The following is a 15173-nucleotide window of genomic DNA, read 5'->3' on the forward strand; positions in this document are numbered from 1 at the left end:
GCCTTTAAGGAAATATTAATTATAGCAGCACAGTATATGTTTACGAATTGTTTCACAATATTTAAAACTGGAAAACCCCTAATGCTTCCCCTGTTTTGTTCAGTATGTCATAGGCCTACATGCCATCTTGAGACATTCGGTACGTATAACATGACTGCCTAATGTTCCCACTGGTAAAGCGATCATAAACATTATTTAGAATGAAATTAAACGTGTTGTATATAAGACAGGCAATCCTGCAAAGTTTTTTTCAAGCCAAGCATTTCAGTCGAAAGTGGAAGTTATGCAGAAGGTAAAGTTATATATATATAATCCTTACACCGGATATATAGTGTGCATATTAGCCAATGCATTTTTTCAATGTTTGTATTGTTTTATTGTTTTATTTTTGCGTGCCTTTGCTTTTTTTTCTTGCTTTTTTTGCTCGATTTCTTTATCTTTTACAATATGTTTTAAACTAAATTTGGGCCTAGATAAAATTGTATAATTATATTTTAAAACTCTACTAATCAAATGTTTTTGTGTTTCATTTTGTTTGTTTTATTATTTTGTTTCTTGGTTACTGTATTTATAAGATTTTGCTCTCTCCTTCTCTGAATATAAATTTTTATTTTACTTTCTGGAAAAGAAGATGACATTTTGAAATATAGACTTTCAATTCAAAGGATAAAATATTTAGCTCAGTTCTTTATTTTACCTAATTTTTTACATCAAAAAAAAATCGTGTTTAAAAGTTGGTTCCCACTAGAAAAATCATCATAAAGCGTGCAAATAACGACAATTTCGCGCCTTCCCCCCACCCCCCTTCTGTAGAAGTTGAATCATCACTGTTATGACGTCCGCAAAGCAGAAAATAATGTTGGAGTCTACGACACCGTGCTTACAGTACGTCGTCAGTTGTTCTTACGTAATTTTGCGTGGATACGTTGCGTCCTAGTGCGAATCAAGTACAAACACGCAAAAAAAAAAACTCAATCGAGCTGTTTCTGTAAAAACCAATGAATATAAACATCTTTTTATTAAATAATAAGGCAGCCAATGCCCTTCTCTGGAAGACTACCTAACCCTGAATTACCCAATGAATCTATTTTTTAACATTTAAAACTAACACATTATTTGTTTTAAACTTGATAAACTGTAACAAACGAAGTAGTTTTGAAATGGAAGATTTATAGATATTTTTTTTATGTCGATAATTTTATATAAAAGTAAACTACATTAGGCCTAGTAATTAATGTATAAAAAGCAACCACATTGAATATGTACAGTACATGGAATTATTAGGCTAGATTTCAGGCAAGAATGGTACTCGGGGAGGATGTAATCTGCCTATAGTTTATATACATATAAATATACACATATTTACGGTCGACGCGGTACCCACGATCACCTGACTGGCTCTGATGCTGTGTCGTGAGTGCCACGTCGTGTGTTACAATAAAAACAAGTTAGGTACTGTGTTATACTGTACAATGCATGGACCTGTGTTTTATTTTTCCCCGTGGTTAAACCAGATCTAGCTAAACCGTAACTAACAACTATTTCTGCAATGCTTTAAAATATTGAAACTACTTGTTTTGGTAGAGCGAATGATATAGCTTTTAAGCAGACCTATAAGCACCAATTCAATCTATGTAACATTCATAGGATCCCAGCAATACGTTACCGATTCTCTAAGTCTAAACAAGTAGACATAATTAGGCCTAACCTCTACTTAACATGTATAACGAGTATAACAAATTGTCTTTTATAATAATATGACTGTGCGTATTCAATAATATTTAACATGGAAAATAATAATTTCCTTTGGTGTTTTCCCCTAAATTGTTGTCTTATTAACGAGATAGTTTTAATTACCTAAAGTAAACTAAACAATAAACCGATTGGATACCGATACAATTCGTATGGTGTGCTAAACGATTTATTTTTGTTGTGTGTCCATTTTTCTATTAGGAATTATTATTGACATGTGTCATGTGACACTGAAAGTTTCCTGGTCCTTGACAATGTGTCTAGGAAAATAGAGGGCGTCGGCAACCAGAGAGGGCGTCGGATCGGGAATAGTAGACAAAAAATGCATTCTTTAAGGAATTGTTCAATCGCAGTCCTCTTCGTCCTTAGAGTTTGTACAGTCAGGTTCACCGTCACACACAAAGTCAGAGTGGACACATAGTTCTGGTTGACACTCAAACGGGGTATCGCCGCAATCTAAAAGTAAACATAATAATATGAAAAGTCATTAAAAATCCAATGGTTAAGGAAAAGCACAGCATCCGATGCAATATTTTTTTTTCTACAAAAAATCGTGAATCGAACCTCAAAGTTATCACCATATGCGGTTACGGGTATATCGATTGGCGCGCAGACGCGTACTAGTGTGTCGTGAAACAAAGCATTGAGGTTTGATTTTATTTGCCGGAGTCGGAAGACCGGAGCAGGAAGACCGGAGCAGGGGATTTGAAAGACCCTTTATATCCATGAATACGTCATAACATCATAGCGCCTTCTATCCGTGTTGTATGCCACATTATTCTGTTATTATTATTACTAATATGAGGGGAGTATTTTATTAGCTAGGTCTCTACCTACCCTGGAATTTTTCATCACTGTTGTCACCGCAGTCATCATTACCGTCGCCTAATTGATAAAATTCTACGCATGCTCCGTTTTTGCATTTTACTTGTGAGATTGAGCAGGTCATACTTTGATCTGAAGTAAATTATAAAAAAAAAATGGGTAAAATATTAGGCTAACGTATACCCTAGTACTGTATAATTTTGAATGAATGAATGTATTGCGTATACCGTACACATATTAAATCTATTTAATCCGCAGCCAAAACAAGAATTATCGGTCAATGTTAAGTTTTAACCAATCAGAATTAATTAAAAAACAAGTGCGCATGATCATTCATTATCGAAAAAGCAAGTGCCCAATCACAATGCAACAATGTTATCATCATGTCAAAGGTTGAAAACTATCACATTTATCTGATAATTATCCGATTTAAAAGAGATAATTATCGGTTAGTTTTTAAAAAATGGCGAAGACGAAATAATGAATTTCATGTTGGAGGGTTAGATGATGATATATGCAAACAAATTCTCAATCGACATTAATGTGTTAATTTGGATATAGAAAACGAAAATGAATATTTATGTTAGAGAGGTTAGCGTGCAGATGATGATAAAATACAAACAAAAAAACAAGAAAAACATGTGAACAAAAGACTGACGATAGTGAACTATATAAATGATTACCGATCAATGAAAATATATTAAAAGTCTAATCAAATGACGTCATGATCAATAACAATAAATTTATACTATCAATGTATTTCAATTTATTAAATGTTATTGATCTTACTTATCATTGTGTATTTTGATTTAACTTGTAAAAACGTCATTTTCATATAAGACAGTATAATTGGTTATCCTAATTTCTAAGATGGAAACATTTCTGTAGTTGTTTTCTGTAGGATAAACCGACATTAAGAGGTATATAAAGAAAGCGTATTGTATTATTATTATTAGGCATATACAAGGATGGAACAGTAACATTAAAATATATATAAAGTTAATTAGAACCAGTTAAATACCGCATTTACAGTACAATAATCCTAACACGAAGCAAACTGCACAAAGTGTGCGAATTTCATTTAAATGCAAGGGTATCGTTTGGTTTTGATTAGAGGTGCTTGGTGGCCTGTTTGCAGGTAACACCGAACATAGCACACACGATACATTACTTAAGTACTAAAGTACCCACATACATCATGAAACGGACTAACGGTTACGTAACCGATAGAGACATTATACATTTTATTAGTTGGTTAGACCTACGTACCGAGATGAGATTTGGCGTTTCTTACGACCTGTGTGTAAATGATATTTATAAGTTATTATGTAATCGGACGTAGCTTTAATTATGATTTTATTTTTGGTTGCACATTCGGACATTAGATGGAAATATGAATACGCATAAAGCAACGCTTTCAGATCGCACGAATATAATTCGCTTAAGTGGAAATAATTGTATTATCGCAATTACAAACACTGCCGGGACCGAGGTGTATAAGTGAGCAGGCTGGCAAATATATACATTACTGCTTATGTTTATCTGATTTCTTCACATAGCAAGAAACTACGTATGTTTTAGGGCAATCTTAATTATGGTATACTATACGGCCAGCATTTTTTTTCTATCAGGTTAAGGCATAAATCTTAACAGACGCATTAACAGCCCATGTTCTCGTACTTTTTTGGCACGAAACATACGTCTGTAATTATAATAGTTTGAACTTACGACCAACAGGAAGAGGGATTGAGACTGAGGACAACGTTGAGAACCAGTCGCTCGCGTCTGCTGTACAATTTGGTGCTGTTCCGTCAAAAGTGGTCGGTTCGGGCAGCATTGTTCCGTCTTCATCAACACAGAAACATCCAACTATATCGCTATCGTTAAAGCATTGAATCGGATTCCATGAACCATCTTCCAAACACGAGTAAATCCACGGGCATGGAATGCTGGAATAATCACATTCTTCAACAAGAACGTCGCGTTTCTCAGCGCATGTTGAGTTCACATCAATTACTGCGAAGTAGGACGGTGTGAATCATACGTTAACCAATCATAAAATGTACACAGTATTATTACTATTCAGTTACATGTTACTTGGTTCCCACTAGGACGCAATTACTAATCTAACTATTCCTATTCATCACAATGTATTTAACAAATTTACGGTACTTAACAATACGTAGTACACGTATGGATAAATACATTTTCTACATTTTGATACATATTAATTGTAATGTAACAAAACAAAATAGATTAGTTATTTTTTAACTTAGTGAATAGCGATATGATCAATCAAAAGCGACATACAGGTTACAGTGGTGCATTATGTAAATTATTGCTGAAAATATGTGCAAAAAAACTGTTAAAAATTAAACGTTTGGCTTAATAGTCTGACATAATAAGATAATACCTGTTGTTGACGAAGTTTCTTCCGTTGTTCCCACAAACGGAGAGGAGGCCGGCATTGTTTTTGCTGTTGAAACTGGAATATCCTCACCTGTTGGTGTTCCAGTGGGTGGGTATGTTTTGATGGTTGTTGACATTGTTTCTGGAGTCTGTTTGTTAATTGTGATTGTGGCAGCTATGGTTGTTTTGACAGGTTCGATAGTAGCAGTCGTTTTTACTGTCTCTACAATAGCATCATATTTAGTGGTTGATACTGTCTCTACAGTAGCATCATATTTAGTAGTTGAATTCTGTCCTTCTGGAGAAGATGACGTAACGGGTTTAGAAGTAGTTGTTTTAGACGGAGGTAAATACGTCATAGGCTGAGAGGTAGTATTTGAAGAGGGAGTTTTAGAAGGAGATAAAGACGGCATTGATTCAGAAGTCGTTGATTTAGAAGGATACGAAGATGGTTTAGAAGATGAATATAGCATAGTTTGAGAGGTAGTGTTTGAAGAGAGAGTTGATTTAGGAGACGTTATAGGTTGATAAGTTGTTGATTTAGATTGAGGGGTAGTTGAAGAGGCAGTTGATTTAGAAGGATATGAAGATGGCATAGGTTCAAAAGTAGTTTCTTTAGAAGGATTTGAAGACGACATAGGTTGATAAGTTGTTGATTTAGAAGAAGATGGAAGAGGTTGAGAGGTAGTTGATTTAGAAGGATATGAAGATGACATAGGTTTAAAAGTAGTTGATTTAGAAGGATTTGAAGACGACATAGGTTGATAAGTTGTTGATTTAGAAGAAGACGGAACAGATTGAAGGGTAGTCGAAGAGACAGTTGATTTAGAAGGATTTGAAGACGACATAGGTTGATAAGTAGTTGATTTAGAAGAAGATGGAAGAGGTTGTGAGGAAGTAGAAGAGAATGAAATATTTTCACTGTATGTAGAAGAACTCGTTGACTTCTGTGTTGTAATAGCAGAGACGGAAGATGAAACCGATTGGGATGAACGAGTAGTAGACGATGTTGATGGAACAGGTTGAAGAGAAGCTGTAGTTGATCTTTTAGAAAAATCTGTAATAGACTTTGTTGGGTCTGAAGAAGAACGTGCAATAAAGAATATGAATACAATATGTGATGGCATGCAATAAACGAAATAATGACAGATGAAAGTATACACAATCATAATTGAAACTCAATTTTAAACTCATCAGCAATGTTCCATTTTAAACAAATTGTTTTTAGACAATTTCCATTGGTTTGACAAAAGTAGAAATATGTGATTTTTAGAGCTTTCAAATAGAGATTCTATTGAGAAAAAAGGTGTTGAATGTGCACAAGCATACAGGATTATGGACAAAATAATAATAAATACAAATAACAACATGCTTTTAAAGTTTAAATAAAATTAAATCGATTGTTAATATTGGATTAATGATTGCAATCATGCAGTTATTCACTATGAGTTGATTATTTTTGCTTATTGTCACAAACCTGTAGTCGTTGAATCAACGTCTGGTCGTGTGTTGGTTGTTGGCAAAGCTGTTGTTGAATCCTCTGTAAGAATAATCGAATAAATTATGATTTTTAAAAAAAAGAAGGTAAGGAAGGTTTTCTATAATGTCCATTGTTCACAATTCAAATTATGTAAATTATGTACGTATTTCCGCCGTTTCCACCCGATTATCCGTGCCGCATTGTCTTGTATCGTAGGCAAATTACGTAATACAACATCTCATTAATATACAAGTTTTACACGTGTTTCACATGTCACGGAATCTTCCTATGATACTGGAGTTTTAAAATGTAGATGTAGTATCGAGAATCGGGTATATTGTTTCAGAAAATCCGTTGGCTCTATGGGAACATTTAAACTTCGTAGACCTTGTTTAGGCCTAGAGACAATCGTAATGTATTTTAAATTAATTAATTAATTAATAAAAGAATTAATTATAAACATTTGTTGTGATAAACATACCTTCAACTGGTGTAACAGTGGTCTGTGGTTTTGGAGAAGACATTTGGATCTCGTCATCATAATCTGTAACAATGATCAATAATAATGATTAAATAAGCATGAATTCAAAATGTGATGACATAATATTAACATAATTTATAGTTAATCACGTTTCGGCACAAAGTAACAACGATTCTAACTTTAGGCTCGAAATTTACCATTTGAACCTACCTGACACCGCAACACTATCCGGGTCGACCATAATGTTTGTGAGTACGTTATTATTACTGCTAAGATCACTTGTGATCTCCTCTTCTACTTCAGTTGATGTGATTTGGACTGTCGATTTGAATAATAATTCCACTTCTACGATAACACTTCCTTCTCTGTAAAAACAATTCCAAAGTATAGGATAAACTATTAAAGGCTGGTAACATGTTTAACGTTTGCGCAAGCAATGCACTAATATGGAACGCTTTTTAAAATTATAGAAGGACTTGTTCTGTATGTAATTGATTTAAAGGATTGAAACTCTACCATCCATACGGAATTCCGTGAACAAATAATTGAGCTAAACTACGGCGATCCAGTTTCGAATGTCATAATGGAAACTTACCGAATATTTGTAACTTTGCTTCCTTCGTAAGATTCGCTTAGATCTCCAGTTGAATAGATATCATCCATCTAAAACAGAAAACAAAAAAACCATCGTGCACTCTCTATTCAACATATTTCATACAGATGGAATAATAATAAAGAAACACAGAACACATTTTGGGAATTCTCAATATTCTCTTTTTTTTTTGGAGTTGTTGCCTTCGTATCAGAAATTATTCAGCGGATCTTCTGGTGCCTTTTGTACAGCATCTTACAAATTCCGAATCGAATTACCAAACAATTTTAATTATGAATCATAGCTTAGAATAATTATTTTTTAAATTTACTACTTTTGTCCCTAATTATGAGTCGGAAACAAAAACTTACAGACTCCTCAACTGCCATTGCAAGTTGTTTATATTCGGATGATTCGCTATCATCAAAAGCTTCTGTAAAAACGAGTGCTGTTCCGTCGATCATTAACACCGAAATCGAAGAAGTAAATCCTAAAATATAAGAAATATATATTATATTATTATAATTTGGCAATCGTTGCACATAGATAATACGCAGATAAATGGCCACCAAACGTTAGATGGCGTTGTTGACATAAGGCCAGTGGTGGCAGAGTTGACATAAATCCTGTCTTATTTAAGAAACAAAATTACAGAATAAAACCTACTTGACGTAATTTGTGTAGGTGTAGGTGCTGTAGTTGAATCTTCGTCGTCTTGAAAGAATTCATGATCGACGCTTACTGAAATATAAATTGAAATGTTAACATTTAAACTGAGGAACTGAGTGAAATACTTAGATACCTACTAAAATACAGAGCGACAGGTTCTATTTAATATTTCAGCTCATAAGACCGGTAACTCGAGATGTTAACATACAGTAATAAGCTTTTGTCAAGTCACCAATAGGCCTATATCAATGTTCCTTTAAACCATGGAGTATTAACATGTTAAAACCAAGGCATGCTCTGTAAGTTATGCAGGACGAAAACTTAAAAACGTGGACGCTATCATAGTGAAAAGGAAAAAAGCAAGTTCGTTCTAATAGTCTTCGGGGTCCATGACCAAACAGCAAGGGTGACATCGCGACGCAACTTAGTAAAACAATGTAATTTACATTCAATAAAAATGTGTTCATTTACTAATTGAAAGTAAAGAGTAAAAATGTAAACATACCTCTTAAAACAAGTACCGTACAAGTTGCAATCAAAACCAATGCCAAAAAACAATAACCTAAAATCTTGCAGACGACTGTGGTCGAATGAAATTTACCGTAAAACTTATACGGTTTTGAAGAACGCGCCTTGTAGTAATCCGGTATCGATGTCTTTCGACGGCTGTCAGGAATGACCACTTCTGTCATCATTACGTCTTCTGTCTTCGGTGCCGTGATCAATGCCGCTGATGGAGCCGGGGCATCAAATGTTCCACCCGTTCCGTCAGGGTATGTATATTCGTGTTCATCATCGTCGTCGTCATCGTCCTCGTCTGGTTGTTGAAAGGAATCGGATTTCTTTTCAATTGTTGAAGTGTCTGAATGTGGACTATCTTGATCTTTGATTCCGGAATCTATGTCATCATCGTGTGTGATGGCTACAGGGTAGTCTGAGTTATCCTCGCCGTGTTCGTATACAGGACTATCAAAGCTAGCCTAGACAAAACAAAAACAAGAGATGTTCAATATTCTGTGTGATTTGTCATAGAATTATTGTTTGTTGAACAATACTACAACAAAGAACACTTGGGGCCAATAGCACTTGTCCAAGCGTTCATAAAGCTATTGTTGGAGCCACCAACGGTGTGATACACAAAACACATGCAACCATGAGAAATCAAATCTCACTATTAATTTAAAAATAGGCCTATAAGAGGAATATTTATTTTTCGGTTAGTACAGTACTAATGCCGGTGAAGAAAACCCGTCCCTGAAAGACAAACTGTAGAAAGCATGAGAAGAATAAAACAAAAACAAAAATCCTAATCCTTATACAGTAGGCCTAATTCCAAAAACGAAACAAGTTGTTAGTACTGTTCTGCGTAACCATTTTTGGACAATAAAAGAATTGTGTATTGTATTGTATCAAAGCTATAAGAGTTTCACCTTTTTACATCGAATGCCATAACCATGAAGTAATTTAGTTATACCCTACGACGGCTCGGTATGGTACAAAAAAACAATACAGTAGACTGTAGAACCTTTATTCTTGGGACTAAATAAAGTGTGGGGTGATATGCGTGTCCCAAGAATAGAGGTTGGTGATAGTGTTAAAAAACATATATATTTCCCCTGTTTCATTACACAAGTATAGTAGAAGTGACCCACAGGCGGGGCTCTAATACACTGTTACTGTACTGAGTTCTATAGTCTAGGTTCTAGACGGAGTGTTTACTTAATATTAGTAAAAAGATAAATATTTTGGCACATATGGCGTTTCATACTTATACTACTTGTGCTCGTGACAAAAATCGACTAACATAAAAGAAAATAACTACAGACTTGGGGCATGGTCTGTGTTCTCATACAATAGGTGTCTATTTGCATTCCCCATCCATAGGCGTGGACGAAAGTCTTTTGGTATATATTGAATATGTGTTTTACAATAGTCGTGGACTGTGGACAACTAGGTTTAGTCATTGTTTGTAATTGTTAATGTTCAGATTAAAGCTGATGTAACTGTTACTATCGATTGTTTCCAAAATCTTTTTATAATATGCTATTAATTCATTCACCTTGTGTTGAGAAAATTAAAATAGGTAGAACACTGCATGGATATGTTGCTTAATCTTTTTTGTTAGATATCAGGTTATTTTGGGAGAAATTAGTGACGTCACCATCGAGAATCGATAGAACTTTACAGATCCAGTAGACACTCCAATAGTTTGAAACATATACTAGAGAATCGTTTACTTGTATGACTATGAATTTGGAAACAAGTGTTATCCACTGCTTTCCATGTTTTTTTCTCTCAAGTCTTTGTTTGTATTATTCTCTTTATTTATTTTCATTCATATTTATGCTGTTTCATAAATTGTACTGTTCTTGGAAAGCAATAAATATTAATCGTTTGTTACTGTTACTTTTTATTTCAAAATATAAATTGGTTAATTGTTGACAATGAAGTGCTGTACATTGTTTGGTACTGAAGGAAAATGTTTAGTTCACGTACAAACACTCACATTCATAGGCGGATACTAATTTGAAAAAATACAATGACTTTCAAAGACAGAAGTTCTATCTTTGGTAGGCTTTGTATAATTTTTAACATTAGATTCAGTATTTCATTACAGTTTTTAACCCTGGGCGCCCTCCCAACTGTATTGTTGTTAATCGGCTCATGCTAAAAAGTACACAAGAGACAGAGAATAATTTCGTAAATCAAAAATACCAGAATTATTTTCAAAGTTTAAAAGCAAGTTTGTTTAACTTCAACATCTTTAGAAATCTTTCTAGATAAATACTGTGTTTCATTGCTGGCATTGGTACTCAGTGGATACACTTCATGCATGAATTCAAATGAATTAAAAACCGAATAATTTTTGAAGAGAAAGGGTTGTGATTCATATTGGTAGTACTGTCACTGGCCGTGTGAGTAACACATGGGTGTGTGCTACTATTAACACAATCGGCCCTATCGATCTTTTGTACACCGTGATTATACCCCTATTTACTCTTATTCATGGTATCAATGGTTATTGTTAGAATTAGAAGACATTAAAATACCTATCTATTTAAGAAATCGGGTATTATACAACGTTGGATCACGAAATGGCATTGAGAATAATACCTAGATATAAATTAGTATTGTATACTACAGTTACATGAAAACGTGTGATATTTAGTGATTGAATTGCCAAATTTGTGTTATTTTAAGATATTGATTTTAAAAGCATGATACAGTAAATAATAACACTTTTGTCTATTTTTGGATTAGCTATAGGTGCAAATATATTTAATAGAAAGTTGTTTGCACCTCCCCCGCCCACTCCACCAACTTCGCTGCGTACAAAAAAATGGAATTCCATTTCTACTACTATACTAATTAAAGTTATATTTTTATCAATAGTGTTACTCGAGCATAACGGATGTATTATGTTATGAAATAATAAGGTAATTCACCGTAACTGTACAAAACTGAGGGAAAGAATTCAGTGAATGACTTTTACTACGTAGAATTAGAAATGAAACTAGCAGGAGGTTTATTAATAGTCGTTAATGTTTTGAATTAATTAATATGTTATAGTGCTGTATATATATCTACATTAAGAATCAATAGATTACCAATGAAGCAACATTTTTTGGTTCAGACCAAATGTGCTCATTTCCACCCGATTCCCGATCTCCACATACTATCTATTTCCGAAGTATCGTATGAATAATTGGTAATACACCATCTCATTTATATGTGGTGGCTGTATCATGTAAGGTTAGGTTATTATACTAGATACATGTGATGTTGTATTACCAAATATTCCTATGATACATCGGAAATAGATACAGTACCTAGAATCGGCTGTCATTTCTATATACTGTTTGTATTCGTATAAATGTATAATCATTGTATGAAAGATAAACTGATACTACTGTTTGACTATTAAATCATTTGTATAGTTACGTTTAACGTGTTTTCTGATGGTATATTTAATTATAACTCGATATCGTTTACATTACACATCATAATGATTCTACAACATTTCCTCTAGTATGATAGTAGGCCTACTTAACGCAGGTCCTGAGAGGCGCTGATAACTTTGAAATTCAATTTAACCGGAACCCACTCACCCAACTATCTTATCAAAGCCATAATTGCTTTAAAAACAAATAAACAAAATGCGTAAAATATTTTACGCGTTCGCACAATGGTAGGCCTAAATTATTAATGCATTTTTTGTTTAATCGTTTACGATATCGACGACCTCCTGATCACGACGTGCTGGCGTTCACCTTTGTACCACCTAAACTGATCCAACAACACATGGCAGGATTGGTTCCATCGACAAGTAATCAAAGCTACAAACGGGGCTAAAAACTACCCAACCCCAATTGTGTTACTTAATGCCTTTGACCGTATTCTCATAAAACATTATTCGTCAACAATTTCCGATGTAAACTTTATTCACATTACACATCATAATGATTCTACAACATTTCCTCTAGTATGATAGTAGGCCTACTTAACGCAGGTCCTGAGAGGCGCTGATAACGTTGAAATTCAATTTAACCGGAACCCACTCACCTAACTATCCTTTTAAGACCATAATAACAAATAAACAAAATGCGTAAATTTACTTTCACATAAATATTTTACGCGTTCGCACACTCATGGTAGGCCTAAATTATTAATGCATTTTTGTTTAATCATTTTAGCAAGAATATTATGTTATCCCATGAAACTACTTTGACTGAGCAGGTTTTTTTTCTCCATAATCCCCCAGGGCTTAAGGCTAACACAGACATGTTAACCATCCCACAACCCTCTATAAATAGACATTTGTTTTTGTACAGTTTTAGGGCTTACTTTTGTTGTTGGTTTCCTTTCGTTTTGACATGAATACGATACTTCCGAAATAATAATATAAATATAAAACATATAGAGCCTATTGAACAATAATTAAATATGTATCCCTGTCGACGAGGACTACTGTGTGGTGTGATATATCCGTACCCATTTGGGCCTAAGCTAAATCCAGCACGAGCCAAGATTATATCAGTCTGAGTGATTTTATACAAAACATAAACCTGATTGTTATAATGAAAAGCCTGTTGAATAGCACTGGCCAGCTGCTGCTGCTCTGTATCGATTAATCATATATTTTAATCGCAAATATAAAGTTTTTACACAAACATTAACAATAACTATTCAGATATGATATTAAAGATGTATATTGTCAATGTCTCCGCAACCCCCCCCCCCCCCCCACAAAAAAAAAAACATGAACAATGAAGATTAATACAATTTTTCAAAACCAACAAAAGTAGTAATTTTAATTATAAAAAGGAAAAAATACCAAAAACCCATTTTGATTATGTTTGCTTTAAATTTCAGTTTTCAGTGAAAATTTGATTTATTAAGTGACCTTAAAATGACACAAAAATAAGGGAGGGGTACAAAGCCCTGACGGATTACTGTATTTGGTTAGTTACAGTTACCGTGACCCCATCAATTCCTGCTTTACCAAGAGAACTAGTGTGTTTTAGTCATGTTATACTGTTTTCCTGTCCCATCCCCTAATTCCAAATCCATGTTTCGGGGGCCTACTTTACGTTAGGCCTAGGATTGGAAATAGATTATTATAAGAATTTTAAGCAAAAAACTGAGAAGAACTCATCTCAGTATGCCGGTACACTCCCGCAATCAATGGTCATAGCGTAGAAATCATGAGCTACTTCATAAGTATAGGTTTGTATAAAAGACAGGTACCTGATACCGGAAGTTAACAATACCTGTTTAAATCCGTCTATGTACTACAGTATAATATTACCTTTGATTTAATATTCATTGCAACTATTATTTTATAATACAATAGTATCTGGATACTTCCTCTTGGATTGCCTTCCTCTTAAGCTATCCATCCAATTTCAATTAAACCCGGTCATCCAGTAGAAATATTCACACACATAATATTAAACACTACATTAATATAACGAGGCCTACTTACCATTTTGAACTGCTGTTACGTATTATATAAAGCAGAAATGATAATATAATAATGTCAAGAGTTTATAGTCTGCTACTACCGGACGCCGTGCCTCTATCTGTCACAATGCACACCGATAACACCTATACGTAATCCAGAAGAATAAATGAAATCTCAATATAGTTAACTCCGGCTTTTATGTCAGTTTCTCACTCTTTTATATTTTTGTTCAACTACCCGAATTACAAAGCATTGAAAGCCTCCGGATAAGTACTCTATTGTGATCCAGTAGGGCGGAAAGACACTACAAGTTCAACACGGTAACTGCGGGACTATACGACGTTATTTATAAGCATAAACATGCTTCTCAAAATCTAAAAATAGAACGACGGGAAAACACAATAATAATGTATACACACTTGGCAACATCATTAATGATTGCTACATATCAAACATACTGTTATGAATGTTGGGTAATTCACAACAGATACGATCAATGGTATTGATTGATTACGTCATAATAAGCAAACAAAATAATATTGATATGGAATGATGATTTTAGAGGGCGTTCAACCGTTTGTCACACCAAAATAATTATGGGGTAGTTGAGGCCTACATTTCAATCTTGGCCGGTTTGATCTTTGTGATCTTTTTAGGCCTGTGTATTATTATTTTTTAATTCAATATTTCACTCAGAGGCTCCTCACAAGGCGCAGCCTTATACTATAGTCCCAAAGGAGCCTGCAACATAATGAATATACCGAGCTTAGCAACAGAATAGAATATATAAACTAAATAGTATATTGTTTCGGTATCACCTAAATATTTCTGTATTTAAATTTGGACAAAGGTACATGACTTAATTGAATGTTATGTGATTAACCATTCAATCAAAATAATCATTTGCAACTATTATTGCGATAAGTGCATATATGGATATGTTTAATTAGATCAACGAAACAAAATCTAATTCGTTAGGCCTCAACACATTGCGTATAAA

General features: G+C 34.0%; 1 protein-coding gene across 5 annotated transcripts; it reads right to left on the reverse strand.

The window, feature by feature from the left end:
* Nucleotides 1-1196: 1196 nt before the first annotated feature.
* Nucleotides 1197-14509, reverse strand: LOC144839634 (uncharacterized). Of its 5 annotated transcripts, none has more exons than XM_078695079.1 (13): nt 14195-14509; nt 8714-9188; nt 8206-8280; nt 7911-8029; nt 7543-7610; nt 7158-7312; nt 6948-7010; nt 6464-6526; nt 4991-6064; nt 4306-4593; nt 3847-3874; nt 2590-2709; nt 1197-2208 (listed from the first exon to the last, which is right to left on the reverse strand). In XM_078695079.1, the coding sequence occupies exons 1-12, from the start codon at nt 14195-14197 to the stop codon at nt 2628-2630; spliced, it is 2493 nt and encodes an 830-aa protein (XP_078551205.1). In that variant the 5' UTR covers nt 14198-14509; the 3' UTR covers nt 1197-2208; nt 2590-2627. The 5 variants fall into 5 exon arrangements, with proteins under 5 accessions (XP_078551205.1, XP_078551204.1, XP_078551203.1 ...); XM_078695078.1 differs by lacking the exon at nt 3847-3874 and having other exon boundaries at nt 4991-5746; nt 5837-6064; nt 14195-14503; XM_078695077.1 differs by lacking the exon at nt 3847-3874 and having other exon boundaries at nt 14195-14503.
* Between the last annotated feature and the right edge of the window lie 664 nt (nt 14510-15173).

This window comes from Antedon bifida, chromosome 4 (genome assembly GCF_963402885.1).
Source record: "Antedon bifida chromosome 4, ecAntBifi1.1, whole genome shotgun sequence".
In the NCBI taxonomy this organism is placed as follows: domain Eukaryota; kingdom Metazoa; phylum Echinodermata; class Crinoidea; order Comatulida; family Antedonidae; genus Antedon; species Antedon bifida.

Bases quoted from the DNA above. Each gene is read 5' to 3' on its own strand.
- LOC144839634 (XM_078695077.1), bottom strand. The intron at 8,281-8,713 runs GTATGTTTACAT...TTTATATTTCAG, and splicing joins TACGGTACTTGTTTTAAGAG to TAAGCGTCGATCATGAATTC. The intron at 8,030-8,205 runs GTAGGTTTTATT...CTTATATTTTAG, and splicing joins ACCTACACAAATTACGTCAA to GATTTACTTCTTCGATTTCG.